Source organism: Homarus americanus, unplaced genomic scaffold, assembly GCF_018991925.1.
Source record: "Homarus americanus isolate GMGI-L3 unplaced genomic scaffold, GMGI_Hamer_2.0 scaffold36970, whole genome shotgun sequence".
In the NCBI taxonomy this organism is placed as follows: domain Eukaryota; kingdom Metazoa; phylum Arthropoda; class Malacostraca; order Decapoda; family Nephropidae; genus Homarus; species Homarus americanus.
This window is the reverse complement of record NW_024740094.1, coordinates 4,782,961-4,810,419: the sequence shown is the minus strand read 5'-3', so window position 1 is coordinate 4,810,419 and position 27,459 is coordinate 4,782,961. Positions and strand designations below refer to the sequence as shown.

The following is a 27,459-nucleotide window of genomic DNA, read 5'->3' as shown; positions in this document are numbered from 1 at the left end:
CCAGGGATGGGGTACATTTATTTAGGGATGGGGTGGCAACCCTAGCTGGTTCTCTCGAGAGAACAGTTCAAAAGATGTCGAGGTCTTTAAACATGTGAGCACAGGGGTAGATGAGACTGCAGCGGGCACGAGTAAACAAAGAGAATGGTTACAGAGAAATAGTGTTAGGGATGATGGTAAAGCTAAATTATGCAGAGAATTAAAACCTCAAAGTGACAGCAAGAAAACTCAGATCACGACCAACTTAAATGTCTATTCTGCAAACAGTAGAAGTATGAGAAATCAGGGCGTTGGTATGTACCGAAAAAAATTATATCATAACGTTTCCCGAAACATGGATAAACTTAGACTCACGTGAGTTATCTGTCGAATACCAAATTAAAGGTTACAACTTATTTCATACTGATAGACAGATTAGGATAGGAGGCAGAGTAGTATTCTATGTCAAGGATAATTTGAAGTGTAAAATAAATAAGGACATGAAAACTGAACTGAATACAGAAACAATTTGGATAGAATTAACCAAATGGAGGGAAAAAATTAATCATAAGAGTAATATATAGACCTAATCTCGATAGGGTTAATGAGCAACTTATTTGAGATGAAATACTCAGAACATCCAGACATAGCAAAGTCTGTAATGGGCGACTTTAACTTTAGTCAAATAGATTAGATCGATTTTACGGGTAACTCAGAATCAGAGGATTTTCTTGAAACAGGTAAGGACTGTTTCTTAAGCCAACATACAGTCGAATCCATCTGGGGTAATATTATACTAGATTTACAGAAAAACTCCATTCGTAATGTCGATGTAGGGAACGAACTAGCTAACAGCAACCACAAAGAAGAGAGATTCAAAGTAGAGCTTAAAGTCAGTCACAATGAAAATTATATTAAAGTCCCATATTTCAGAAGGGCAAACTTTGATAGGTTGAAAGGGCAGCTGAGAGAAGGGGTATTACGTTTTGGGGTAAACTACATGACCTCACAGGAGTTGGTAAATAACCTCACACAATGTACCCAAACAGGGTGACCTCAAAGACCTGGTGCCCTGACAACGATAACCTCACAAAATAATATGCCCACTGAGGGTGACCTGACCATGAGATATAAGGTTGAGGAGTTTCATAACAGTTTACATTATGAGTTACTTAATGAACAGAGGCAGAACATACCATACAGAAAACTCAGATAAAATAACAATGACCCCAAATGGATAAATAATTATTTAAAATATTTTATTGGACAAAGGAAGGCCATAGGTAGGAGAGCAAATCGTGGTGACGTTTACCTCCGAGAATATTATAAAGAATTGGCGAGTAGGGTTAAGACTGAGATAAGAAAAGCAAAGAGGAATAATGAACTGAAGGTAGACAAGATTGGACCAATACATTCAGATCCCGGCGAACTAGCAGATAATGATGGAGACATTTTCAATAATCTGAACAGATATTTTTCATCAGTTTTCACCACCGAAAATTTAAACATGATACCCGAGGCACCGACTATCTACAGAGATAGTGAAGAAATAGATTCAGTGAGAGAGTAATGAGTAGTAACGATGTTAGTAAACAAATAAATAAACTAAAACCAAATAAGTCACCAGGTCCGGATGGCAAGAGTATTAAAGGAATGTAAGGAAGACCTCAGTATGCCCTTAGCAAACGTGTTTAACATGTCATTAAAAACGTGTGTAGTGCCAGAATCCTGGAGGATAGCGAATGCCCTACCGATTTTCAAGAAGAGAGATAGATCTCTATCCTTAAATTACCGTGCAGTTATTTTAACATCCATTGTAGGCAAATTGATGGAAGCAATAGCTTGAAAGTCATGTCAAAATCACATCGAGAAATACAAATTGATCAATGATTCCCAGCGTAGCTTCACAAGTGAGCTTTCATGTCTGACAAATCTTTCATTCTTTTCAACTGTTTTCGAATCAGTGGATGACACACACGATTATGATATGGTTCACCTCGACTTTAGCAAAGCCTTCGACATGGTCCCCCACAAAAGACTAATTCATAAAGTGGAGGCTCGTGGACCTGGAGAAGATGTTTTATTCTGGATTACGGTATGGTTACAGGACAGGAAACAGAGTGGAGTTCCCCAAGGTTCAGTACTTGGACCATTACTATTTACCATATACAGTACATAAACGACATTGGCATAGGCATAGACAGCAACATAAGTAAATTTGCTGACGACACTTAAATAGGGCGTGTAATTAAATCTGACAAGGACTCCGCTAAACAACAGGAAGATCTAAACAAAGTTTTCGCGTGATCTGAAAATTGGCAGATGAAATTTAATGTAAACAGAGAAACCAGATATCACATGAACAACATTGATATAGAAAATCCGACTGTCAGAAAGATTTAGGGGTAGTGATAATTAGGAATCCTGAACCAAGACAACAATGTGTATTTGCTCGAAACAAGGCTAACAAAGTACTTGGGTTCATAAAAAAAGAGTGTTAGTTATATGACTAACGAGGTTATCCTAAAACTATATCTTGCGCTTGTGAGACCTCACTTGGATAACGCTGTTCAGTTTTGGTCACACTACTACAGAATGAATACCGAATCCCTGGAAAGCATAAAGAGGAGGATGACAAGACCAATCCCGGGCATTAGGAACCTTGAGTATAGCGACACATTAAAGCGTCTGAAATGGCACTCCCTCCAGAGACGCGGAGTGAGAGGCGATATGATTGAGGTGTATAAATGGAAGTCAGGGTTAAAGAAAAGTGATATAACAAAAGTACAGTACTTAAATTATAAATTATCCAACCAGGAACGAACTCATAGCAATGGTTTTAAATTAGACGTGTGATAGATAAACACTGATTTGGAAATAGAGGAGTGATGAGTGGAACAAGTTACCAAACATAATCATTAGCTAGAACACACTGGAAAGGTTGAGCTGATAGGGGTTGGGTGTAAACGGGACTGCCCAATTGCAGTTTCCACCATTCTTATATTCTTAACTGTGTAATGTCTCTGAGATGAGTGATACTTTTCGTGGAATATGTTGTGTGTAGCATGGCAAAAGGTTGTCACGTAAGAAATAATTCTAGTTCTTATTATGAATTAAGAAATGAAGCAAAATATGAGTTAAGTGATTTCTCAGAGACTATAATACACTGATTAATGTGTTTGACTAAGTTTAAACAAGTACATTTTCCAAGAGAGTAATAGAGCTGATTTTACTTCCTTAGAGGTGCCACTGAGGCATTGGGTGTTTATTAATGTGTAGAGGTGTGTTATTCTCTTAATGTTTAGTTTAAAGGTAACTAACTATGTCAGAGATTGCATAACAGAAACCTCACTCATTAAGTAGTACTGTGCTTAAGAGTCTCATGTTTATGCAATATTTAGTGGAGTTATTTAGTGAGTTGTGCATGTTTTAATATAGAACGTTAGACAGAAGTTTTATGATATATTGACTACTATTCATGATTGATTCTCAGTGAATTTCTGTATATTGTAGAAAATCTTACTTAAGGGATTCTCTAATTCATTCAGGGAATGCTGAATTATATGGCGATTATAGTACACCGACATATAGAAATATGAAGCCTCATATAAATTATAGGAATTATTAAGAATTTATGTTGCGTTTGCAAAAGTGCGAAGGCAGTGCATAACCTCTTGTTCCCAGGAACAGAAGTACTTTGTAAGTTGTCCAAGAATTTAATTGATCTATATTGAAGTCTTGAGTCAAATTTAAGTATTTTATATAGATTGCAAGTAATTGTTTACTACTCATGTGAGCACTCACTTGAATTATATTGTAGGGTCTATTAATATAGGCCTACATTTTTTTGTATAACCTTTCATATGCATGTTGTGATTCTGAAGTTTGAAAACTGAAAAATTTGCATTGATTTGTGCATATAAGCAAATTCTCAGAACACATACATTTTCTGCATAAAAAGTATCATGCACAAAGTAAATATAAACACCTGTACAAGTTATGTTTGTAAGTCTTTAAAGTTTAGTTTGATGAATAATGTATATTTAGTTGAAACCCGAAACTTCTTATAGTAAGCCTGCTCTTCTGCAGCAATCCTCATATATACGAGTATATATATATATATATATATATATATATATATATATATATATATATATATATATATATATATATATATATATATATATATATATATATATATATATATATATATATATATATATGCAAGTAAATCACTGTAGGTTAAGTTCAATAGTAACAAAACTCAATATTTACCAATTACACTTTGTAAAGTAGACGATCTCCCACCAATTACATTTCAAGACGCTATCATCCTCCCAAATTCTGAAATAAATATGTTAGGCCTCACCATTTCCTCCAATATGTCCTGGAAATCACACATCCTTAGTATAACTAAAGCTGCCTCCCGAAAGTTGGGAATGCTGTACAGATGCCGCAGCTACTTCACTCCTGAGCAGTTGCTCCAAGTATATAAGGGATTCATTCGTCATAACTTGGAGTACTGCTATTATATCTGGGTTGGCTCTTCTGTCCAACTATTAGATAGGGTGGAATCAAAGGCATTTCGTCTTATTAACTCTCCTCCTTTAGTCGACAATCTCTCTCCCCTTTCTCTTCGCCGCAATGGTGCTTCACTCTCTCTTTTTACAGGTACTTTAACGGGCAATGTTCAGTGGATTTGGCAGCCTGTGTACCGCCGGCAAGGCCGTGGGTTCGTAACACACGTCTTGCCCGCGGTGCCCACCATTTCTCTGTGGATGTCGGTCACACGAGAATATCCCGTTATAGTACCTCCTTCTTTCCTCACACAGCCAAACTGTGGAATGCTCTGTCTTCTTCTGTGTTTCCATGCTCTTACAATCTGTCTCACTTTAAAAAGCTGGTTTTCCGGCATCTTCGTGGTGTAGATTAATACAGTATAACCTTTTTTCTATATTTACAATTTCTTTCCGTTCTTTTTTTTTCGCCCCCAGGCTCCGTTGTGGGTCGTTTGACCAGTGCCCGGGTGGGCTAATTCCCGTAAAAAAGGAGCCCAGTGCTTTGTAATTACCAGGGGTGAGCATAGCCTGTACCACCCCTGAAGATGTGAATTACACGAAAGCGCTTTGGGGAACTTTTCGTGTTTTCTTTTCTTTCCTGTACAAGTATACCCAGATCACGCGCACCTACAGTGATATATATATATATATATATATATATATATATATATATATATATATATATATATATATAGAGAGAGAGAGAGAGAGAGAGAGAGAGAGAGAGAGAGAGAGAGAGAGAGAGAGAGAGAGAGAGAGAGAGAGAGAGAGAGAGAGAGAGAGAGGAGGGTGAGATAGTAGGGTTATTACCTAATACTCAACCATTGTGGGACTTGATTCCCCACCCTCCCCTGGGCCAACAATTTCAACAACCATGTCACCATCAACCATACCAAGACCATGGTTATGCACATCAACCTCTCCTCCGACGTTGTCTCACCTCCTTCCATTACTTTAGGTCCCAACACACTCCAGGTTGTAGATTCCACTAAGCTCCTCGGCGTCATCATAGACAACAAACTAAATTGAAAACCACACATCAATAAAGTTGTCAAAACCACCAGTTTCCGTCTCCACCTCCTCCGCCGACTCAAGTCCCTCGGAATTCCTGCATCCAAGCTCCTCAGTGTTTACTCAACATTCATACTTCCCAAGCTCACCTACGCCTCCCCTACCTGGTCTTCCTCCCCAAATGCCACACAACGTAAACACCTAGAAAAAGTGCAAAAGAGGTACATGCAGATTATTCTCTCTCCCCTTCTACTCCATATCAAGAAGCGCTCAACACAGTGACCCTCTTTTCGACTCACTGACCATCACCACGACCTCATCTGCAAATTTGGTAAGAAGCTTTACACCATCCTCGACACCGGCTCCTACTTCACCACCTGAGACTCTAGTCCGAGAATCGCTGTTCGGACACCACAACCGCATCCAGCCCATACGTGCACGAACTGATCGCTATAAGAACAGCCCAGTCCCAACCATTTCAAAAATTATCAATAACTTGTAATAAACCAGTGTATTCAATTCCAGTAAACACTACTCCTTGCACTGTCACTATGTTGTCGAACTGTAGTTTGAGCTTTTCCCCATCTAGTTATTATATGTCTTAGTTGTATCACTTATGTTACTTGTATATTATTTGTAATTCGAAACCCATTCCCCAAATATGTAACTGTATATTTTCAGCCTTCTGGCTGCCAAGCTCTTTCAATAAACCGTTAATTATTATTATTATTATTATTATTATTATTATTATTATTATTATTATTATATATACCTTGTTATGTACTTCTTCTTAGTCTGTACTCACCCCTGAAGATGTGAATTACACGAGAGCGCTTGGGAACTTCGTCTTTTCTTTTTCCTTGTGGTTATCAGCATATATATATATATATATATATATATATATATATATATATATATATATATCACTACGCGTGATCTAGGTATATGCTGATATATTATATTATTGTATATATATATATATATATATATATATATATATATATATATATATATATATATATATATATATATATATATATATATATATATATATATATATATATATATATATATATATGCACACAGAAAAAGGGGAAACAATGGCGCACCTTAGCTTTCGTCTTTATTCAAGACATCTTCAGAGGCAACTGAATTACAATGACTCAGAGAGGCTTATGTATAAAGGGTGACCTACAAAACATGAAGTCAGGTCAAAAACATGACATCCACTAATCCACTGTGTGATTGTATCAAGATTTGTCTTATCCACGTTTCCATTGTGGATCTACTTCCACTGTGTTGTCAACAATAACATTACCATCATTGTTGTGTAACTCTTGGTCACAACATTACCGTCAGTGTTGATATATTCCACAAAATTAAGAAATATACATCAATCATATGGAAATAACCATGAACTATCAATAGTTCATTATCCAAGAAATTCGATGCACACATGCCATGTGTGTGTGGCAACGTCAACTTTTTTCTTAATAACATTCTCAGCTAAACTACATTGTTCTAACACAGACTACAACGCATTAAAGATGTTCACGTGCATTTAAACCCACATCAAAATGTTTTAAATGACAACGACGTTAGTTTGTATAATTGGCTGTGAATGAATAATGTCGTCATAGGCATTATGTAAACACAACTGCCATATAGTACAATAACAATGTTATGAGAGTACGCGTGAAACATACTCTCATAACTAACAAACTAGCACTCACTTAAAATCTAAAACCGGTATAACACCCACCTAGCGCTAAGTAGAGTGATGTCTGGTCTGGGGACGTTGATGTAGATGTACAGTACACGTTACAGTTACACCATAAGCAGCCACCAGCTCATTGCCGGTGACACTGTTCCCTCACCGCTAATATAAAAATTATATCTAATCTGTTATCAGATGTGGCTCTCAGTTATGGTGCTTATGGTTAGTGTGTGTGTGTGTGTGTGTGTGTGTTTGCTTGCGTGAGTGTGTGTGTGTGTGTGTGTGTGTGTGTGTGCATACACACACACACACTACACAGGGAGGTGAAATGCGTCTAGTGTGGCAGCATTATGTGAGTGTTAAATTGCAAGCACTTCTTGCTCTCTCTCGCTTTCAGCTGCCGCCACTGGCTAGCCCTCGTGGCGAACAGGGAAGCAACTTACTTAAGTCTTCCCCTGCCAGTACACAGCCTCCTAACCATCAAGACCCCTGCTGTGCCTCCTCGTGGCAACACACGGTAACTGTGTGCCTCATGGGCCCAGGCTAGATCAGCAGGGGATCTTGGAGTAGCAGTGGGCCCCAGAGGGATGGCGCATAAGCTCACTGGCATGTGGACACGTCCTGGCGCCTACCAACCACCGCCCCGCTGCCTTGTGGATTAACCTTGGCAGGTATAAGGCTATGGGAGTAAACCCCAAACGAAAAATCTGCAGTGGAGCCCCGCATCAGGCAGACATGCTTACTCCAACAAGACTACAACGGCGGTGTAGGCGGAAGAGGTGACCACCATGGAAACCCAACGACTACACTGGCGGACGAAGGCAATGCCTGATGGACAGGCTACCAAGGGGAAACCCAACAAACCGGACTATCGGCAGTTCATTGCAACTCTCCCTCTCCCCGGTCATTGCAACACTTGCAACACTGGATCAGGAAAAGGAAGAGCCAAGATGTATGGTTGCAGCCTGCGCTCCTGCCTCACCATATAAATCAACTCATGCGCATCCATCACCCAGCTCATCATACCTCTCATCATCATCTAAACCCCCTATACACCCCCAAAAGTCCTATGGCGTCGGACGAGAGGCGACGGGGACAGGCAGAGATGACTGCCGGGAGTCTCTAGTCACAACTCTGTACATGGGCGGCACAGATAAGATGGTCGTTTATGCACTGGGATCTAGGCAGCAGTGCAAACCGGTCCTGTCTGTGTGACTGAGCAGCCCTTACAAGGAGTGACTCTGCTCACCCCACACAGGGAAGGGGCTAGAAAAAGTGCCTAAACATAGCCTGCCTAAACCCAACCTGACTGGGAAACAGCACCCATTAAGGTCATCCTTATGTGGCAAAAACACAATCAAACTCAGGTCCAAACAAAATCAAACCATACAACCTCTTATGGTCACTGCATGGAATGTCAGGACCCTTCTGGATACTGGCACAAATGCACGCCCTGAAAGAAGAACTGCCCTTGCGGCAAAAGATCTGGCTAGGTATAACATCAACATAGCAGCCATCAGTACGTCCCGGCTCCCGTATGAGGGCCAACTCACAGAACGGGGGTCTGGCTACACCTTCTTCTGGAAGGGTAAGCCTACTGCGGAGAGAAACCGCATATATGGAGTTGGCTTTGCCATCCGCCAATACATCCTACACAGGCTAACTGAAATGCCTATTGGGTCAGAGTAGTCTGGTCTCACGAAGATAACTGATCCTACTGGCCCTCAGACATCTCTCCAGACTAGTGGAAACAACATCCACGCTACAGACACGGCCTAGGCTGCGTTAGGGACCTGTATGGGTGAAGGGGCGAGCACTTACTAACTGTGACAACGACATCACGTTTTAGGGGACGTTAAAGACGTAAACATTACTTCACTCAAAGCACATCAACTACGTTACTGTAACACTTGCACAATCAACTAATAATTGGGTCAAATCACTTAAAGAATGGCGAATTACATCACGGAGTGGAATGACCTACTTGTATGGACGAAGGGGCGAGCACTTACTAACGGTTGAAATGCCCGCGGCACCCTCACTCAAACTAGGTCAGGGATTCCACCTACTTCTATTTCGATGAATTACTTTACTGTACACTGTGACGTTGAAACTGAGACTATTAACTCAGTTTCATTCCCTACTATTATCTTCACTAACAATGCTCTGACTGAGCTATCAAAAGCAAAAATTAAATTGATTACAAAGGGTTGGATGGCAACAGGTCCCAACATACAGCGTCTTGCTACGAAATCCGCGGATTATATTCAAAGTTTCCTTCAGACAAAGACGGCCTCTCGATGACGTCAACAAGGAAACAGAGAAAATGGAGGACGTTTCCACTGGGGGACTCAGAAGGTTTTAAGGACGTTTGAGCGTAATATGAATCCTTAAGGTTTTTAGGTTAGCCGTCATCACGATCATGACAGTGAAGGGTGACCATGCTGTCTGTCCAGAAAAACTGATCTGTCGATCTGCAACTCTAAGTCTTCTCTCAGTTGTTTGTCTGCTTTGGCCGCTAACACTGCCGCACATAGCTCGAGCCGAGGTATGGTTTGCTGTTTCAGGGGAGCTAGCTTGGCTCTGCCACACACAAAAGGAGGTAGAGTGGGCTCTGTCTCCAATTGTGATCCTGAGGTAGAATACAGCCTCGTATTTTTGCTGGATGGCGTCTCAGAAGTGGTGCAGTTGTACCCTAGTTATTGGAGTTGCGCACTGAGGCTGGTAACATCGAGGGATGCGTACTTGAGACAAGTGGGGAAATTCATTTAGCAGCTCTGTTGTGTTTGGTCATTTGCTCACCCCACCCGATGCCTTGACTGCACTCGTCCTGGAATATGATTTTGGCTTGTATGGTGCTTGGAGCGCTGATTCCTATTGGGTCGTATATGGAACTGACCGCACTCAGGAGACCTCGCTTCGTTTCTGGCTTCGTCGGGATTTGAATTCGAACTGCACGTTCGTCATTCTCTAAATCCCACATGATTCCCAATGCTCGTTCAGCTGGGAGCCTGTCATCCTTCAAAAGTACTTCTTTCACTTCCATGGCCCTTTCTGTTTGTGGGACTGCTCTGAGGACCCCTTTGTGGTTGCAGATCCATTTTGTAAGTCTGAATCCGCCTTTCTTCATCAACTGCCTCAGTTGGTGAGTGACTATCGCCGCCTTCCCTGGTGATGCTATTGAAAGAAGCAGATCATCGACATAGAAGTTATGACTTGCTTTTTTAATTTCTTCATGGAGCCTTTGCCCGTGGTCTTGGAATGTTTGTCGTAGTGCGTATCCAGCACATGATGGGCTCCACACTCCCCCGAAGAGATGTACCTTCATCCGGGTCTCCCGATAGTTGGTCGTCTGTCCACCACAGGAAGCGCAGGGCGTCTCGATGCTATGGCAGTACTCGTACCTGGTGGAACATTGCCTCGATATCAGCCTTGAGTGCCACCCCTTCTTGTCGGAACCTAATGAGGACTCCAATCAATTTGTTGTTGAGGTCTAACGTCCCTGTTATTCGTAGTCGGTTGGCTAAGCTCTCGGTGCAGTAAGACCTGTTGCTGCTTGAGTCCAAGAGTGCTCCGGTGATCACTGTTGTATTCGTTTCACGCCTTATCTCCCCGACCTTGACCTTTAATATAGGGAATGCAACTCTGCCTGGATCTGCTAGTCATATGTCGTAATCTTCAGGCCCCTCACACTGGTTATTTTCTCGACTGTAAATATCTCTGGCCCATTTATACGGGTTTTCTCGGTTTGTGGTCACCAGTGCAGCCTGCCTGTTTCCAGCCCTTTTATCCATAACTCTCGAGCTGGATTCGGGTTCCCATGGTCTAGCTCCACTGGTCGTTGATTTCGGTGCCGACATGATGGCCTCGAGTTCACAGTCACCTAGCTTTTGCCGCTTGTGGTCTGGCGACATGGATTCAGGGACCCCCCTTTCTCCTGTTGGGAGAAAATACAATTGGCCAAAGAACCCAAAGCCGATTTCTAACCGGGAGGTAAAAGGAGATGCAACAGTATTGGCAACGGGTACTGACCAGGGGTAGAGTACCCTAAAATGGCTATGGGCAAGGTACTCCTCATGGCATAAGCTACTGAAAGGTGTGGCGTGGCTCAGGAGGTTCATACAGTGGCGCTTCAGCGATCCAAAGGAAGAAAGTCACCAAGAAGATCGACTGAAGATCAGCGAGTTGTATGAGGCAAGATTAACTGTCTTGCAAGTGATACAAAGGGAGGGTTTTCCCCACGAGATGGACGCGCTGGAACGAGGACACTCCATCAGGACTGGTGACGTAAGCAGATTGGAACCTTACCTGGGTGCAGACGGCCTGATCAGAGTAGGCGGCCGACTGAAGCGTGCTGCTCTCTATCCAGACCAACGGAACCCCATACTGCTACTCAGGGACAAAAACCACAGAACTTATCGTACAAGAGGTACATTCGACCAGGGCTAGCCACCCAGGACACGAGCAAACTCTAGCAGTGCTACGCGAGACATATTGGATACCCAAGTGCCGTAAGTTGATCGACCGAGTACCACGTACGTCGTACGTGTGTAATTTGTTGAAGAAGCAATTGGAAGCCTACCCACCGACGCCAAGTTAACCTGCCAGAGGACCGGGTACATCCAGAAGATCAGCCATTCACCTGCACCGGAGTCGACTGTGTTTGGTCCCTTTATGGTTAAACAAGGCCGGGCCCGGGAGGGAAGATGGGAATGCTTGTTTACATGTCTGGCTACCCGAGTTATACACCTGGAAGTCCTCATCTCACTGAACACTGTCATGGTCACGTTGACTGCTAGTCTGTTTTAACTAATGATTCTTATTACACTCCACGACCGAAAACATGAATGGGTAGCTGGTTAGCCATCCCTGAGAAACGTGTTTTTCACCATCGACGCTTATACTCATGATCCCTGCCAGTAAGTCCCGCCTTGTGAAGACAGTTGTCACTACGTTTTTATTCCACTTTCTACTGGCAAGCTCAATCTTGAATTAGTCTGTGCAAATCAACTTTAGTAATTCGCCAGACCTTTGTCAACTGAATGAGTAACAGTTGGTTTGTTTGTAATTTCTGTCATTGCGTGAGATAGCCACGTCTGGCAACTCAGGGGTATATAATCACGGGGGAGAGGGGGGGTTGAGAGTCCCATGACGCGTCCTCTCCCGTTGTTCTCCAGGTATGTAGCACTGTTCTCTAGCCATTCAGTTTGATTTAGTCAATTGTGGGAATATCAGTGTTCATGTTGTAACAGTGAAATTGTCATTCACCCAGTAAGAAGTAATATAAAGTAAATGTCGTCTGAAGTTGTGAGACGAAGAATTTGTTGTGATTGTGTTGTCCATGCTTCCCTCCTGTAACGCTCTCCAACTTTGTTGTCATACAGATTCCAGGGTGGGCATTTGAACACCCTACACTGCCTCGGAGCCAGTGGATGTCTAGCGTGAACAATAGATGGCCGATGTCGGTGATTCGACATGATTGAGACGGCAGGTCCGCCTCGTGGGCCTCAGACCCAAGACTCGCCATGTGTCTGGCTTCCACCGACCACAACAGCAGTCATCAGTTGTTAGAGGCGCCATTGCAATACCCTGGGGAAATGCATTGGAGTTATATAGCCCACAGTGTTTGTTGTATAGTATGTTTGAGGATAATTAATTGGAAATAATTAAACCATGTTGGGTAGTGGACCCATGTATTTGTTGGTATCAGTATTAACGTGTTGTGTGTGAGTGCATCTCCTATGCACTACCAACAGTCTGTGAAGTGTCATAAGTAAGTTTGTCTTATAATTGGATGTAATGAAAAGTACCTAGTAATGTGTGAGAAGTAAAGTTGTCCACTTGGAACTATGAGTAAAGCCTTGTAATTGTACTGTACTGCCACATACCACCAGTAGGTGTGAGAAGTAAAGTAATCTGCAAGGAGTTGTCATGTAACTATATGTAATGTAATGTAACACCAGTAAGGTTATGTGCAGTGAGAGCACAGGATCTGAGTCATTTGCAGTTGAGTAAAGCCGAGGAGTTGCACCTTGAAGTTATATGTTAAAAATATCTGTTTCCCGTTGATTTCATATTAATAAACCTGTTCTTAGAGTATTTTAGTTGTATTCATTTTTCCTCACAGTATTTCACCTTTATTTACATCCAAGTGACTTTATATCAGAATTACAATACCCATGTGCCTAGACCCTCGACATGCTACCAAAAAAAGGTGAGGTTATGCAGTAATCATTGAAAGAACTAAGACAAGAAAGTATGAGTAAAGGCCCATCCACAAGATCAAGCAGTGCCCAGCGGGCACCCGCTAAATGCCCGTTTTCGGGCATAATTGGCAGGCAAACCAGCAGAGTGCCCATGCCCGTCGTTGAGCGAAATCATGGTCTGCCTGCCTGGTGGTTTGCTGCCTGATATGGAGCGACGACTCTGTGTGTTCTTCGTTCCTGCCGCTCTCCTCACTCTAGTCCCATATCTTCCTGTCTATGCATATCATAATTCTAACATTATTCAATGAATTTTTTATGTACTACATATATCACCTGCAAGTAATCTTCCTCGAGTACTTCATACATGGCTTGACAAGTTGCAGGTATTATGCCAGACAACTTTGTTTTGATATCCTAGTTCTATACTGAAGTGACGTGTAGGTGCACCCAGTTGAAAGATATATGAGCGTTGCCTCTAGACGAGCCTCTGCAGATATACTCTCCCTCATATTGGTATCCTGTTTTTTTTATATATGGTTCCACTTTCACTAGAAGTTTGTAAAAGGTGTTGGGGTCCATTCTCATGTAATTGGTGAAGTCTTGCTCATGTCCATCTTGCATTTCACGTAAAATCGTGGCATGACTTCCCAATACCTTTCTTCGACCTAACCACTCTTTGCACCATTCCCTTTTCTGCATTTGGTTCTTCTTTTTGCACATAGCAGCAATTATTATAGTACACAACGCTATCCTCTTCGCTTTAACTGTCCGGCGATTATTCCTGCGACACACCATGGTGATCGTACCGCACTCGCCACTGCCGACCACCTACTAGCTACAGGCACCGACTATGACTGCCGCCAACCACCCCTGTGTGTACAACAACTATAATGAGACAAATCTCACAAGAAAAAGATTACATATACATGAATAGAATATTTAGTAAGAGAGTATAAAGAGAGGAAGACTTTGGTAGCGTGGCCATGTTAGTTATTTGAACTGGACTTACACTTATCTTATCTTATGCGTCAACACACATCTATTACGTTCTTAAGGACCACTTCTCAAACATCGCTTCGTTACAACTGTTTAATAATTACGACAATAACATGGACACATTAATAACACCTTCTATTGAAGTTACTAGGACATTATATTTACGTTACTAGGACATCATATTACCTTACTAGACACTCTGATTCTCGGACACGAACATGAAATGAATACACTTCCCACGTAAGTAACTCATCCCATGGAAAGCTCTGACAAAATCTCACGTGACCTAGGGGAGGCCTAGCCTGTGGTCCTGGGTTGTCTCTATGGGAGACTGCTTAGCTGGGCACCGGAGGGAAGTCTCGCTCCTGACCGGAGGCGACTGCCTCCGGTCCTCTCTGACTCCTCTCGAGCGGGCCTGGGAACGTCGTTGCTGGCCCTTCCTGGTTACAAGACACACTCTCTCGCTCTCCCCCGAGGGAGGGTTACGAAGTCCTATATATTGGGAGACGTCAGGTTGAGCTGATCCGGGGGGCGGCGAAGGGTCTCCTTACATTTGCCCTCGCTAATGTAGGGTCAGGTCTGGACTTTTTCAGAGACTATAAGTTGTTGTATATTCTGGAGAAATCTTCAGATGAATGCTTGTCTGTTAACATCGTTGGTGGGGCCGTGTGACATGAGAGGCTCTGGTTGATTTGTGGCCCCTTGACTTGGGCTCGAGGGTTACATTTTACCTGGTTAATGTGAGGATAGGTCTGGGCCTTGTCTGGGATGTACTGTAGGTTCCTTGTGTAAATTGGGGAAGGACCGCAGGTGGCTCCTTTGCTCACTGTGTGTCTTACATATTTGTTGGGGCCGTGTGACATGTGGAGGGGAGCCTGGTTGATTTATAACCCTTGGGCAGCCGCGAGGGTTACCCTTACACTTGACCCCCCTAATGTCGGGTCAAGTCTGGACTGTTTCTGAGATGTAAGCTGTGGTCTGACAACCCATCACTACACAACACACAGACTTTGCCCGGTAAACAGGCAAAGCCCGCCGGGCACTGCTCGATCGTGTGGACGGGGCTTAAGATAAGGGTGGCAGGAAAGAGAGAGAAACCTGCGGCTCTTACATTGGTGGCAGCGGTGGCATGTAATTCACATGGTATCAGGTCAGGAGGAATAAATGTGATACTGTGGGTAATTTTTGTTTAAGTGTGATTTGTATTTGTATGATATGGACACAAAGTAGTACCTTCAGCTGTGTATTATTATATTACTCTTATATTACTCCATTAATTATGTATAGTAAAGTATTACAGAACATGTATTAATTCTATGTAATATTCTCATTTATTGTGCACCATATTATGTTTATAAATTATCATATTTACATTGTATGTATTCAGCTTGTGAATGCTGATATCTGTACATCCCAGCGCACAGTAATACATAGATAGATAGAGAGTGAAGACAGCGAGTCCTTGTGGTTTGGAAGTGAGCTTCTGGGTCCCTCTGTATATATATCTCCCGTACGAGAATAGAACCTACTTTTAAGATAACAAGTGCTTGTGTATACCTTCAGTAGTATAGAACATTTTGTGGGTATTCAAGACGAACGCCAGATGGCGCAGTGATTATTTCTCAGTGAGATACAGTGGACCAAGCCTTCCCGCCCAGACTCTGTTAATGGCGTCTCCTCTTCAGCTTCACCATCTACAGCAAGACTATTACAAGCCTCTAGACTTACAGTGTTGTGAAGTGCTATGCTGTGTACAGTGCTGTGAAGTGAAGTGCTGTGTTGTGTATTTTAATCATAATTGTCAGTGCAAGTTGCGGTCAGATGACTAAGGGAGCGGCCCGACAGTACGTGCTCTCCCGTCTCTGGTCTGAGGGTGACTGAGGAACCAGCGCTCGACGCTGCCCATCCGCCCTTACGTCTGGCAGCGCGCCAAGCCTCCCCTCCAGCCAGGCATACACACACACACGCATTCACCTTATATTAAATTCTTGTGACTTACTGTAGACTTCTGTAATTCTGTGCATAGATTACGAGGGGCTGACCCGGTCTTTTGCACAGATAGAGTACAGAAGCAGTCGGCATGTCTCACAGGGATCAAAATGATACCCTGGACGATGGGGTTACGAGTTTTAGTGTGGGAGACCTCTCCCCACCCACACTCAGGCCCCACGCTCCCCACACTGACAACGCCTAGTCACCCACGGAATCTCCTCGCTCGTCGTGAGCCAGCTCTCCTGCAATGCATGTGTCCACAGATCGCCTTCAACTGATAAAGTGGATGGAAACTTCTCAACGCCAGGACGATATTGCAAGGAGAGAAGAGGAAGAAATTCGGTACGGGAAGTCTGAAAAACGGCGCCATGAAGAGGAACAACGACGCAGAGAACTCGAAGACATACGTAGAAGCGAGGATGATCTTAGAAGAAGAGAGGATCAAGCCAGATTTGAAGTCTTGATTTCTCTGTTAGCCTCCCCACAACGATCTACCGTACAAGATTCGTCTGCTACTACAAACGTTGATGTGACTAGAGGTACTGGTACCTCATTTCCCAGAGTCGAGTCAACAATCCCCCAAAAGGCTGCAGTACACACGCCTCCCTCTCTGATGTCTGACGCTTCTTATCAGATGTTTTGGGAATGGCGTCGACGTTGGCAAGACTACGCAACAATGGTTGACTTGTCAAGTTTATCACAGCCGAAACAAATGATACAGCTTCGTATGTGCTTGTCCTTAGAGACACAACGTACTCTCGAGCACACACTTCAAGTGCCTCCTACGACAACTCTGATGGTAGAGGCCGTGCTCGACAAGTTACAGGAACACGTTAAGGGACAGCGCAATGAAGCACTCAGAAGAAGAGAACTCCTCCAATGTAAGTAGCTTGATGGAGAATCTTTTGACGCATTTTTTGTAAGATTCAAAAGAGGTTCAGAGGAAGTTGATGTTTGTCTTGGACATTCTCAAGTCTGTGAAGAGACACAACTCAAGACAATCATTTTAACGGGTGTCCGAGATGAAGAGCTAGTTCAGCGTCTCATTTCCCTCGACCCCACTTCCTCCCTTCAAGATGTTGTTACAAAATGTCGAGCGTACGAGGCAGCCAGGTGTGCGACTTCAGCTTTACGCTCACAACCTGACCAGGTGAGGGCGATGTCTTCCTACAGAAAAGGTAAGAAGCAGCAAGGTAACCCCACCCCTCACCCTCCAGCTACACCTTCAGCAGCAGCTTTGTGTAACAGCTGTGCGAGACAGCATAATGCCTCCCAGTGCCCAGCTGCTCAAAGCGTGTGCAGAAGTTGCAACCGCCAGGGTCACTGGGCTTACACACTCAAGTGCCCTGCTAGCAAACTTCAGTGCAGACTTTGTGGTCGTGTGGGCCATTATGACAAATGCTGTCGTAAGAAGACACATAAAGGACACCACCTAGGATCCAAGAAGTCATCCTCAGGTAGTGCTGGCGCGCCCCCTCCTTCTGGCAAGCATCAAGACGCTGTGTCCAGTCGTTCCTGCCGTCGTGTACATTGTTCCACAGACACGACGCCCCAGCACATTAATGTCGTCATTTCTTAAGGTAACTCGTCATCCAGTCTTCAGATGTTACCTGACACCGGTGCTGACGTCTCAGTAATTGGTCCACAACACTTAGCAAGTTTGGGAATACCCCGGAGCAACCTACAGCCCCCTCCTCAGACAACGAAACTGACAGCTGATGGTTCCAAGATGGCTCCAGCTTTGGGATCTTTCTGGGCTACTCTTACCTTTGGTAAGCAGTCTTGCTCAGCCCGGATTGATGTTCATGATGGTATCCCGACTCCGCTTTTATCATATGGCCATTGTCAAGAGTTGGCCATTATTTCCAAGGAATTCCCCAAACCTATCTTAAAGATCACCCATGTCAACAGGTTGAAGGAACTCCCTATCTCTACTAACACGTCCCCTTCTGATGCAAGAGCTTACCTTCTCAAGGAGTTTGCTGACGTGTTGGTTTCGAAGAAATCTTTAGGATCCACACCACTCAAGCCGATGGTGGGTCCACCTATGAAGATTCATCTTAAGGATGGTGCTACACCTTTTGCCATCCACACCCCTCGTTTGATTCCTCACGCCTACAAGGAGCTAGTTAGACAAGAGCTTGACTCCATGGTTGCTCAGGGAATCATCAAGCCGGCCGGAGACGAACCTTCACCTTGGTGCCACCCTCTCGTCCCCGTCGCCAAACCTCGTGGTGGAGTACGGATCACCACCGATCTGTCAAAACTTAACCAGCAAGTTTCCCGTCCAGCCCACCCTTCACCCACACCCTTCGCAGCTGTTCGAAATGTGGACCCGAAGGCGAAGTTTTTTACAACGATGGACGCCTTATGTGGTTATTGGCAGATCGAGTTGGCCGAAGAAGACCAGCATTTGACTACATTCATCACACCATATGGGAGATATCAGTATTGCAGAGGCCCCATGGGATTTGCCGCTACGGAAGTTTGACTGGGAGATATCAGTATTGCAGAGGCCCCATGGGATTTGCCGCTACGGGTGATGCATTCTGTCAACGTGGTGACGCGGCCCTTCAAGGAGTCAAGAATTGTGTCAAGGTGATTGATGAAATCTTACTCCATGACGAAGACTACTGTGCCCACCTCTCCCGGATATACGAAGTTCTCACCAGATGTCAAAGTACGGGATTACCCTCAACGCTGACAAGTTTGTAGTCGCCGCACCATCAGTGAACTTCTGTGGGTACACTCTCTCAGCATCAGGTATCGCAGCTGACCCGGAGAAGTTAAGTGGAATCAGGGATTTTCCAACCCCTGCCAACCTGACACACCTCCGTTCTTTTTTGGGTCTGGTCAATCAGCTGGCTGAATTTACACCTGACATCTACGCTGCAGCCCAGCCGTTACGCCCCATGCTGAGCCCCAGGAGGACATTCCTGTGGACCCCAGATCATCAAGAGGCCTTCAAGCGAGTCAAGCAGGCCCTCTTGAGTCCACCTGTCCTCGCATGTTACGACCCAGCCCTACCCACAGTCCTCCAGACTGATGCCTCCAGACTCTACGGCGTTGGTTACGCCCTTCTGCAGGACCATGGCGGTGGACAACTCCGCTTAATTCAGTGTGGATCCCGGTTCCTGACGGACGCTGAGACCCGATATGCCACGATTGAGCTGGAGATGTTGGCTGTTGTCTGGGCGATGGCGAAGTGCCGCTTCTACCTGATAGGACTTCAGCACTTCACCCTCTTCACGGATCATCACCCTCTTATACCTATAATCAATCACTACTCTTTGGATGCAGTAGAGAATCCTCGCCTTCAACGTCTGAAAGAGAAGCTCTCGCCTTATCTCTTCACGGCCGTGTGGCGTGCGGGTAAGCTGCTGTGCATCCCGGATGCCCTGTCCCGCGCCCCTGTCAGTCGCCCCACCCCCGAGGATGAGATGTTGTGTTCTACAGCTGCTGCATCCCTCAAGTCAGTAGTTTCATTGAAGGCCGTCTTCACATCAGAAGAGTCTACAGCACAGGATGCAGACAAGACCCTTGAAGATCTCCGCACCGCAGCCCGGGCCAACCCTTCCTATATCCGGCTCGTCGACTGTGTGTCTCAGGGATTTCCATCTAACCGATACGACCTTCATGAATCGCTACTCCCGTACTGGAAAATACGCGAGGACCTCTATTGTGACGGAGACCTCGTCTTGTATGGTCCACCAGTAGTTATTCCTGCTGCCCTACGCCGCCGTACCTTGACCCGCCTTCACGACAGCCATCGAGGAGTGGAGGCCACCAAGCGACGGGCGAAGCAGACTGTATTTTGGCCCGGAATCGACGTGGACATTGCAAGTACCGTCCGTGCCTGTGAACCATGCCAGATTCTGCAACCTTGCCAGCAACAGGAACCTGTTAATGTGTGACGATAACCCTTCAAGACCCTTCAAGTCTGTGTCGGCCGATTTCTTTGCAGTAGCAGGGAAGTCCTTCCTCGTCATTGCCGACCGACTGTCTGGATGGCCTGTTGTCGTCCCCTGTGGTAGTGATACAACGGCTACTGCTACCATCCGGAATTTCAGGCATTACTTCAGAGAAGTTGGTGTTCTCCTCCGCCTCAGGACTGATGGAGGACCCCAGTTCACCAGCCACGAGTTCCGGGACTTCATGGACCGTTGGGGAGTCCGTCATGTCGTGACCTTGCCCCACTACCCCCAGGCGAATGGACAAGCTGAAGCCACAGTCAAGACTGTTGAACACCTGATCCTTAAGGTGTCACCCTCAGGAAATATCGACTGCGAGGACTTCGATCGAGGTTTGTTGGAGTTACGCAACACCCCGAACTTCACCGGACGCTCCCCAGCCCAGGTTCTATACGGACATCATCTCAGGTCTTGCGTTCCTGCCCACCCGAAGTCTTTTTCTTAAGAGTGGCAGGCCAAGACTGAGGAATGTGACCGCCGTGCAGCAGAATGAGCGGCAGATGTCGCTGCTCGGTACGACTGTCATGCCCGCCCCCTTCCCAGGTTGAGTATCGGCCAGCAGATCAGGAGACAAGATCCGGTAACCGCTGGGACAAGGTATGGGTATTGGCCGGTCCCGGGATTACCAAGTGCCTTCCTAGTGGTAGAGTATGGTGGAGGAACCGTCGTTTCCTCCGACCTGTGGAGCTGCCTAGTGTTGACCCTTCCCCAGTTGAGTCCACTAATGTTGATGTCTCTAAAGTAAATCCATCCCCACCTTGTGTTTCTGCCCCAGTACTCCGCAGGTCCGAGCGACTCAGAAACAAAAGGTCCGCTCAAGATGAAACTATGAGCGTATAGGGGGGAGGGAGGTGTATGATATGGACACAAAGTAGTACCTTCAGCTGTGTATTATTATATTACTCTTATATTACTCCATTAATTATGTATAGTACAGTATTACAGAACATGTATTAATTATATGTAATATTCCCATTTATTGTGCACCATATTATGTATATAAATTATCATATTTACATTGTATGTATTCAGCTTGTGAATGCTGGCATCTGTACATCCCAGCGCGCAATAATACATAGATAGATAGAGAGTGAAGACAGCGAGTCCTTGTGGTTTGGAAGTGAGCTTCTGGGTCCCTCTGTATATATATATCTCCCGTACGAGAATAGAACCTACTTTTAAGATAACAAGTGTTTGTGTATACCTTCAGTAGTATAGAACATTTTGTGGGTATTCAAGACGAACGTCAGAGTATTAACCATTTCTCGGTACAGGTACCTAATCATTTCACTGTAACTATGAATATTTCAGATTGCTAATAATTTTGTTCCGGAATTTTTCCAGTGTACAGTAGAGTATGTGATTTTGTGCAAAAAAAATTTATGTGGTTTTACGGAGAAGTTGAAAACAGTTCACGGTAAATACTTTACTTGAAGTTAGGTTAGAACAATTGCCTCAAGAAAATTAGAAATCTGTTTTAAAGTAAATTGTACAGTAAAGTGTGGAAACTTGTAATGTTCAGAGTATTGAAAAGTGTCTGAGAAACAGAGCTTAGCTACCTAACTTATATTTTTCTTTTGTATTCTTTTTGTGAAATCTCAGAAAAGTGTTGGTTGTATGCCAAGGTATATATTTTTTTGTGCCTTTCTGCACTGGTACCAGAGCAATTGTTGTGATCACTCGAGTTAATACTTTGATATTTACAGACAATGAGCGAACAGTGAACATCTGCCGTGTTAAGAGCGTTGTGAGCAGTGTTTGTTTCTGAGTGTCACCGGAAGGCCATAATTGTACTACGGTTATGTAACTCAGTGTTATTTGAAATTGTGACATATTTAGGATGTATTTGTTTTGATTTCAATTGGAAGAGTTTTAATTCTCAGTTGACGTCAGTTTTGACAAGTGAATTTATTTGTAGAACTCGAGTTGTGTTATATTTCCGAGTATATTGTATTATTGGGTTGTTTCTATTAGTTTATGATTTGAATGCCAATGGCATTAGTTCTAGCAGTGTAGACTGACAGGCTGTCATGGTTTTAAGTAAATCGGTGGTATATGAGTGGGTTATATTATATAAAGATAATAATATGTCGTATTTCTTATTTCTTACTGTAGAGTTCGATACCTTCACACTGGTTACTTACAGGAGATTATGGCGTATCTACGTAGAAGTTCACTCCACCACTCGACATTCCATGATTTATACTTGATAAATGATGATTAAATGAATTCCATTAATTTCCAACATCCATCTAAGTTATTGGTTATACTTTGTCATAACCAATCACTCATTACCTTGAGTAATAATAAGATAGGATCACAGATATGGGCAGATAATTGCACCCACATTTATTTGTCAAGCTTCCATACAATGATTTACAATTTGCATGGGTATATGATTCACTCACGTTCACGCTTTAATAAAATTATTCGTCTAAAAGAGAATTTTCAACTTGGGGACACATGTGATTACTTTACTATGGGTATGACTTCACAGAGCCTTAATTCTTCAAGTGATACATTTACTGTCAGCCTGGATTGCCTTTGTTGCAACCAGGCTTCCGCACAAGAACTTCTTTCCATGGGCATAGCAACAAAAATTACTCTTGGGTTACCACACATAGTCTCGCGTCACTGACAGTCACTGTACACGGTTGTCGTGGCAAGGAGAACTGGTAAGCGTGACTTGAATTAACCATTTAGGCGCAATAAACCAGCCTGGATTGCTTTTGTCGCAACCAGGCTTCCACACGTGATATTTCCACGGGGATAACAAACCTAGGTTAACACACTTAGTCTCATATCGATCACGGTCACTGTAGACGAGTGTCGTGCAGGAGAACTCTGTAAGCGTGAATTAATTAACCATTTACAGTAGGTTTGATAGGCCAGCCTGGATTGCTCTTGTTGCAACCAGGCATCCACACGTGATATTTCCACGGGGATAACAACCAAGGTTAACACACTTAGTCTCGTGTCGATCACGGTCACTGTAGATGGAGTGGCGGTGGAGGACTCTGTGTGATGTGGTGCCCCGCTCCCTTTCAGGAGGGAGAGTGTCAAGACAACTTCTTAACTAACCCATGGCTCAGGGGATACTACTTAAAATGAGGTTTTTGGGTGTGAAGCGATGAACAGTACAACACTGTTTCACTGCCCTCCCCCCTAAAGGATGGCTAACATACACTAATGGAAAATACATGTCACAGTTATGCCTCGCCGGGTGTCTTATCTCAAGTAAAACAAACTTTGGAGTTGGTTGCGTGGGTAAGCCTAACGCAACCTATGACACAGGCATTGTCAGTAAGTGTGTCTTATGTTTATTTGAGATCTAATTCATGTATAATTTCAGCACTTGCATTGATGGTTTGAGGGCTCTGTGGTGATATGGACATCTGTAAAAGAACGCAATCTTTGAAAATTGATTGTTGAAAGTACATGTAAGGACCCCCACTTGTGAAGCGATAACAGTGTTAAAATCATTGCAATTGAAAAGACAGTGAATACTTGTTGAGTACCGAGGGGACAGTCTCGTAAAGTATTACAGTATTACCAATTTGTTTGTGAGCGTGACTCTCAGTAATGGAAATGCCTTTGGTTCTTTTGAAGTTAGTTGATTTTCTAGAGTACAGTGTAATTCCGGAAGAATTCCTACAGTGTTGCACCATACAGAGATTGACAACTGCCTTTGAGTGTACATAGTAAGTTTGTCTTAAAAAGTGACAAAAGAGTACAGTGATGTTTTCCTTATGTATTGTTCAGTGAAGCAGTAAAGTAAAAGTTCACATTCCAGTATTATCACTAGGGGAGTGAGTAATATTTTGAGCAGTATTTTTGAACCAGTATTTCAAGTGTTTTTTGGTGTAGTAGAAGGTCAGTTAGGCAGTAATCCGTTTGTATTTGAAGGTGTGGACTGTGCCCGCGTTGTGTAGTTGCAGTGAGTTGTTGTGACCTCCAAGCATAATGGCTGTCACAAGGGAGCAGTTCAAGGCAGTCAGCTCAGAACTTGTGTCCAGTAAGTTGATGTGTAGAGTTGAGAAGTATGTGGGTGGAGACATGTTCATTCTCGGGAATGACACCCAGGTCTCACCACCAGTTGCTTCATCAGGTGAGTGGCCTGATGGACAGGAAGGTGTAGAAGAGAAGAGTAAGGAATGCCTCTCTTGCTAGATATGTGAGAGATTGGCATCAGTGTTGCCGAGATTTCTTTAAAGGGTTGTAGACCTTTGACTGGAATGCATTGGTTGTTGATGTGCATGGTGAAGAGTGATGTTTTGCATACTTGTGTTGCAATTGAGAAGTACAACTGGTAAGTGAGAGAATGTGTTGTTGCCTTGCATCAGTAAGTTGTGGAAAGTAAGTATTAGGGTGTGTCAATTTTGTCAACATGTTAAAAATCAAATTTGGTAGTCAAAATATTGTGCCTCTTTATGTCTAAACTTGAGATTAGCAAACAAAAATGAATTGAAATAACCCTCACCTACATCAATTAGCCTATACCTTAAAGTTTCAAATATCAGTATTTCAACAAATTAATGAGACTTGATTAGAATTATTCACTTGATATTAACTAATCTCATGTAAGCATATGGATTATGGAGTATTTTATGGTTCTATAGCTTGTGTACAATATGCATGTCAGAACATGAACATGAACAGGCTCTCCGTGTGGGACAGTTTAATTCTTGTTTTGACTTGTACCAAGCGTGAGGATAAGGCGCCCGGCTCACTCTCCTTCTAGATATCATAGACGGTGGTTTGCTCTCATTGCACTTGCACCTACTCTACCAGACGAATTCTACATTTTAATTATTGTAAGTAGGGCATATTGATTGTCGCAGTTACTTATATCATTGTATAAAACATTATGTTCTAAGAAATTATTATGTTATTTCTGTTACAGCATTTTTGATAAACAAATTGATATTTTTTGAAACAACAATTGAATTATGAAACATTGAAATATTTTTCTATTTGTCAGATAGTGTGAAGATGTCAAAATTGAAGACAAGAAGTCAGTTGTCAACCCACTTGAGCCTGCTAGTTGGTAAAGGGAAGGAGCTTCCTGTATCAGAACTTCCAACAGTGAGAGACATGCTAAGATTAGGGTTACTCCTTCGAGAAAAAAATGCAAAGGACAGAAGGAACTATACAGATAAAGAACTCATAAATGACATGATAGTCCCTCTTCTGCATCAATGGACAAAAGCTAATGCACTATTCAAACCACCTGTGATTAATCAGTGTCGAACTATTGAGCTAAAACTAACGAAATTATGGCACAAAGCAGTTGAAACATCACTTGGTAAAGGAAACTTGGCCAGGAAAAATGAATTTCTGCACACACTTGATACTCTGTTTGACATTTTGACCTGCAAGTGCTCCATACAATTATGTTCTGAATCCAACTGTTCTCACTCAGGTAAGAGAGAAAATAATTCCCACATTGATTGTGGTTGTCCTCGTGAAAAGAAGATCCCTGTTTTAGAGCTTGAATTTATAAAGGCACAGAGGACAAAGGCAGAAGGCCAAGGAAGTATGCAAATGGGTTCAATAGATTATTCAGAAACAAAGAAGCAGATTGCTAATGCCAAGAAGAGAGAACAAATCCGAGAGAGGGAACAAAAGAAGAAAATGAAGAGTGAAGAAGCCATCCAAAGAGAGGAAGAGCTGTGTCAAGATGTTTATCACTTCTTTGATAGTTCTTCTGATGAACAGGAAGCAACATCAGATGATAGTTCCAAAGAGCCATCTGAACCTTTACCAAAGAAAATGAAATACAACACAAGAAATATTTCAAACATTGCTTTAGCTAGTATTCGCCACCATGCTGGACTTCGTGAGGCTGCAGAAATTGCAACTGCCGCTTGGATAGATGCAGGCCTCATCAGCCGAGAGGATGTATCTTTGGTGATAGATCATAATAAAATTAGAAGAGCACAAGAAAAAATAATGAAGGAAATATCTGATCAGCATGAAAAAGATTTAAGCGAGGGAGGGCTCTCCTGTCTTTTGTTTGATGGAAGAATAGATGACACAAAAGTTTTGCTAGAAGTAGAGGGAGTGAACAGAAAGTTTCCAGGTCTCATCAAAGAAGAACACTACTCTGTCTGTTCTGAGCCTGGTGGTCGGTTTTTGTTTCACTTTGCTCCCGAAACTGAAGTAGAAGGGAAGAAACATGCAGAGGTCATTGCTGATCATATTTTATGTTGGGTTCAGGAGAGAGGACTTGGCAGTTCACTGCAGGCTGTTGGTGGAGATTCAACTGCAGTGAACACCGGATGGCAGGGGGGTGTAATGACGCATTTAGAGAAAAAACTAGGAAGAAGACTTGTTTGGATTGTATGTGATTTACATACAGGCGAGCTACCTCTTCGTCATCTCATCCAGGAACTTGATGGTCCTACAAAGAGCAACAACAAGTGGTCAGGTCCCCTTGGCATCATGCTGGATGAAGCAACACAACTAGAAATAAATACAACCTTTCCAAAGGTCGAAGTTGGCCCTCCCCTTCCGGCGTTGTCTGAAGGAGTCATCAAAGATCTCAGCACAGATCAATCCTATGCTTATCGTATTGCCCAAGCAATAAGATCAGGAGAAGTGCCTCAGTCATTGGCTCTCTTGGAGATTGGACCTGTCAGTCACAGCCGTTGGTTAACTACAGCTCTTCGTTTCTGCAGGATTTGGATTTCCAAACACGAATTGAAGGGCAAAGTGCTGAAGAATTTGAGGTTAATTGTTGAATTTATTATTGGAGTTTATCTTCCCCAGTGGTTTAGTGTGAAACTTAATCCTATGTGGGTGGATGGGCCCAATCACCTTTTGTTTCAATTGCAGCTAGTAAGAACACAGAGGAAGGTAGTGAGGGACATCGTGTTACCTGTGGCAAGAAGGTCCGCTTGGTATGCTCGATCAGAAGCAGTTTTGCAAGCAATGCTTTGCAGTCAATGTACCAATCTCCGAACCGAGGCTGTAGAAGTCATTCTAAAGATTAGAGGAACGCTAATAGATGACGACCAGTTGGGAGA

The 27,459-nt window shown here is 43.4% G+C and overlaps 2 protein-coding genes across 2 annotated transcripts in view; both read right to left on the bottom strand.

Annotated features, from left to right (window-relative positions):
- Positions 1–7,416, bottom strand: part of LOC121875181 — a 46,622-nt gene extending 39,206 nt beyond the window's left edge. The window contains exon 1 of the mRNA XM_042379628.1: positions 7,312–7,416. The gene's annotated coding sequence lies outside the window, so the exon portion shown is untranslated. The remainder of the gene's footprint in view (positions 1–7,311) is intronic.
- Positions 7,417–10,030: 2,614 nt separating this feature from the next.
- Positions 10,031–10,594, bottom strand: LOC121875090. The gene has a single exon (XM_042379435.1). It carries the CDS (start codon positions 10,592–10,594, stop codon positions 10,031–10,033), a length of 564 nt encoding a protein of 187 aa, XP_042235369.1.
- Between the last annotated feature and the right edge of the window lie 16,865 nt (positions 10,595–27,459).

Bases quoted from the DNA above. Each gene is read 5' to 3' on its own strand.
- LOC121875090 (XM_042379435.1), bottom strand. From the start codon at position 10,594: ATGAAGGTACATCTCTTCGGGGGAGTGTGGAGCCCATCATGTGCTGGA.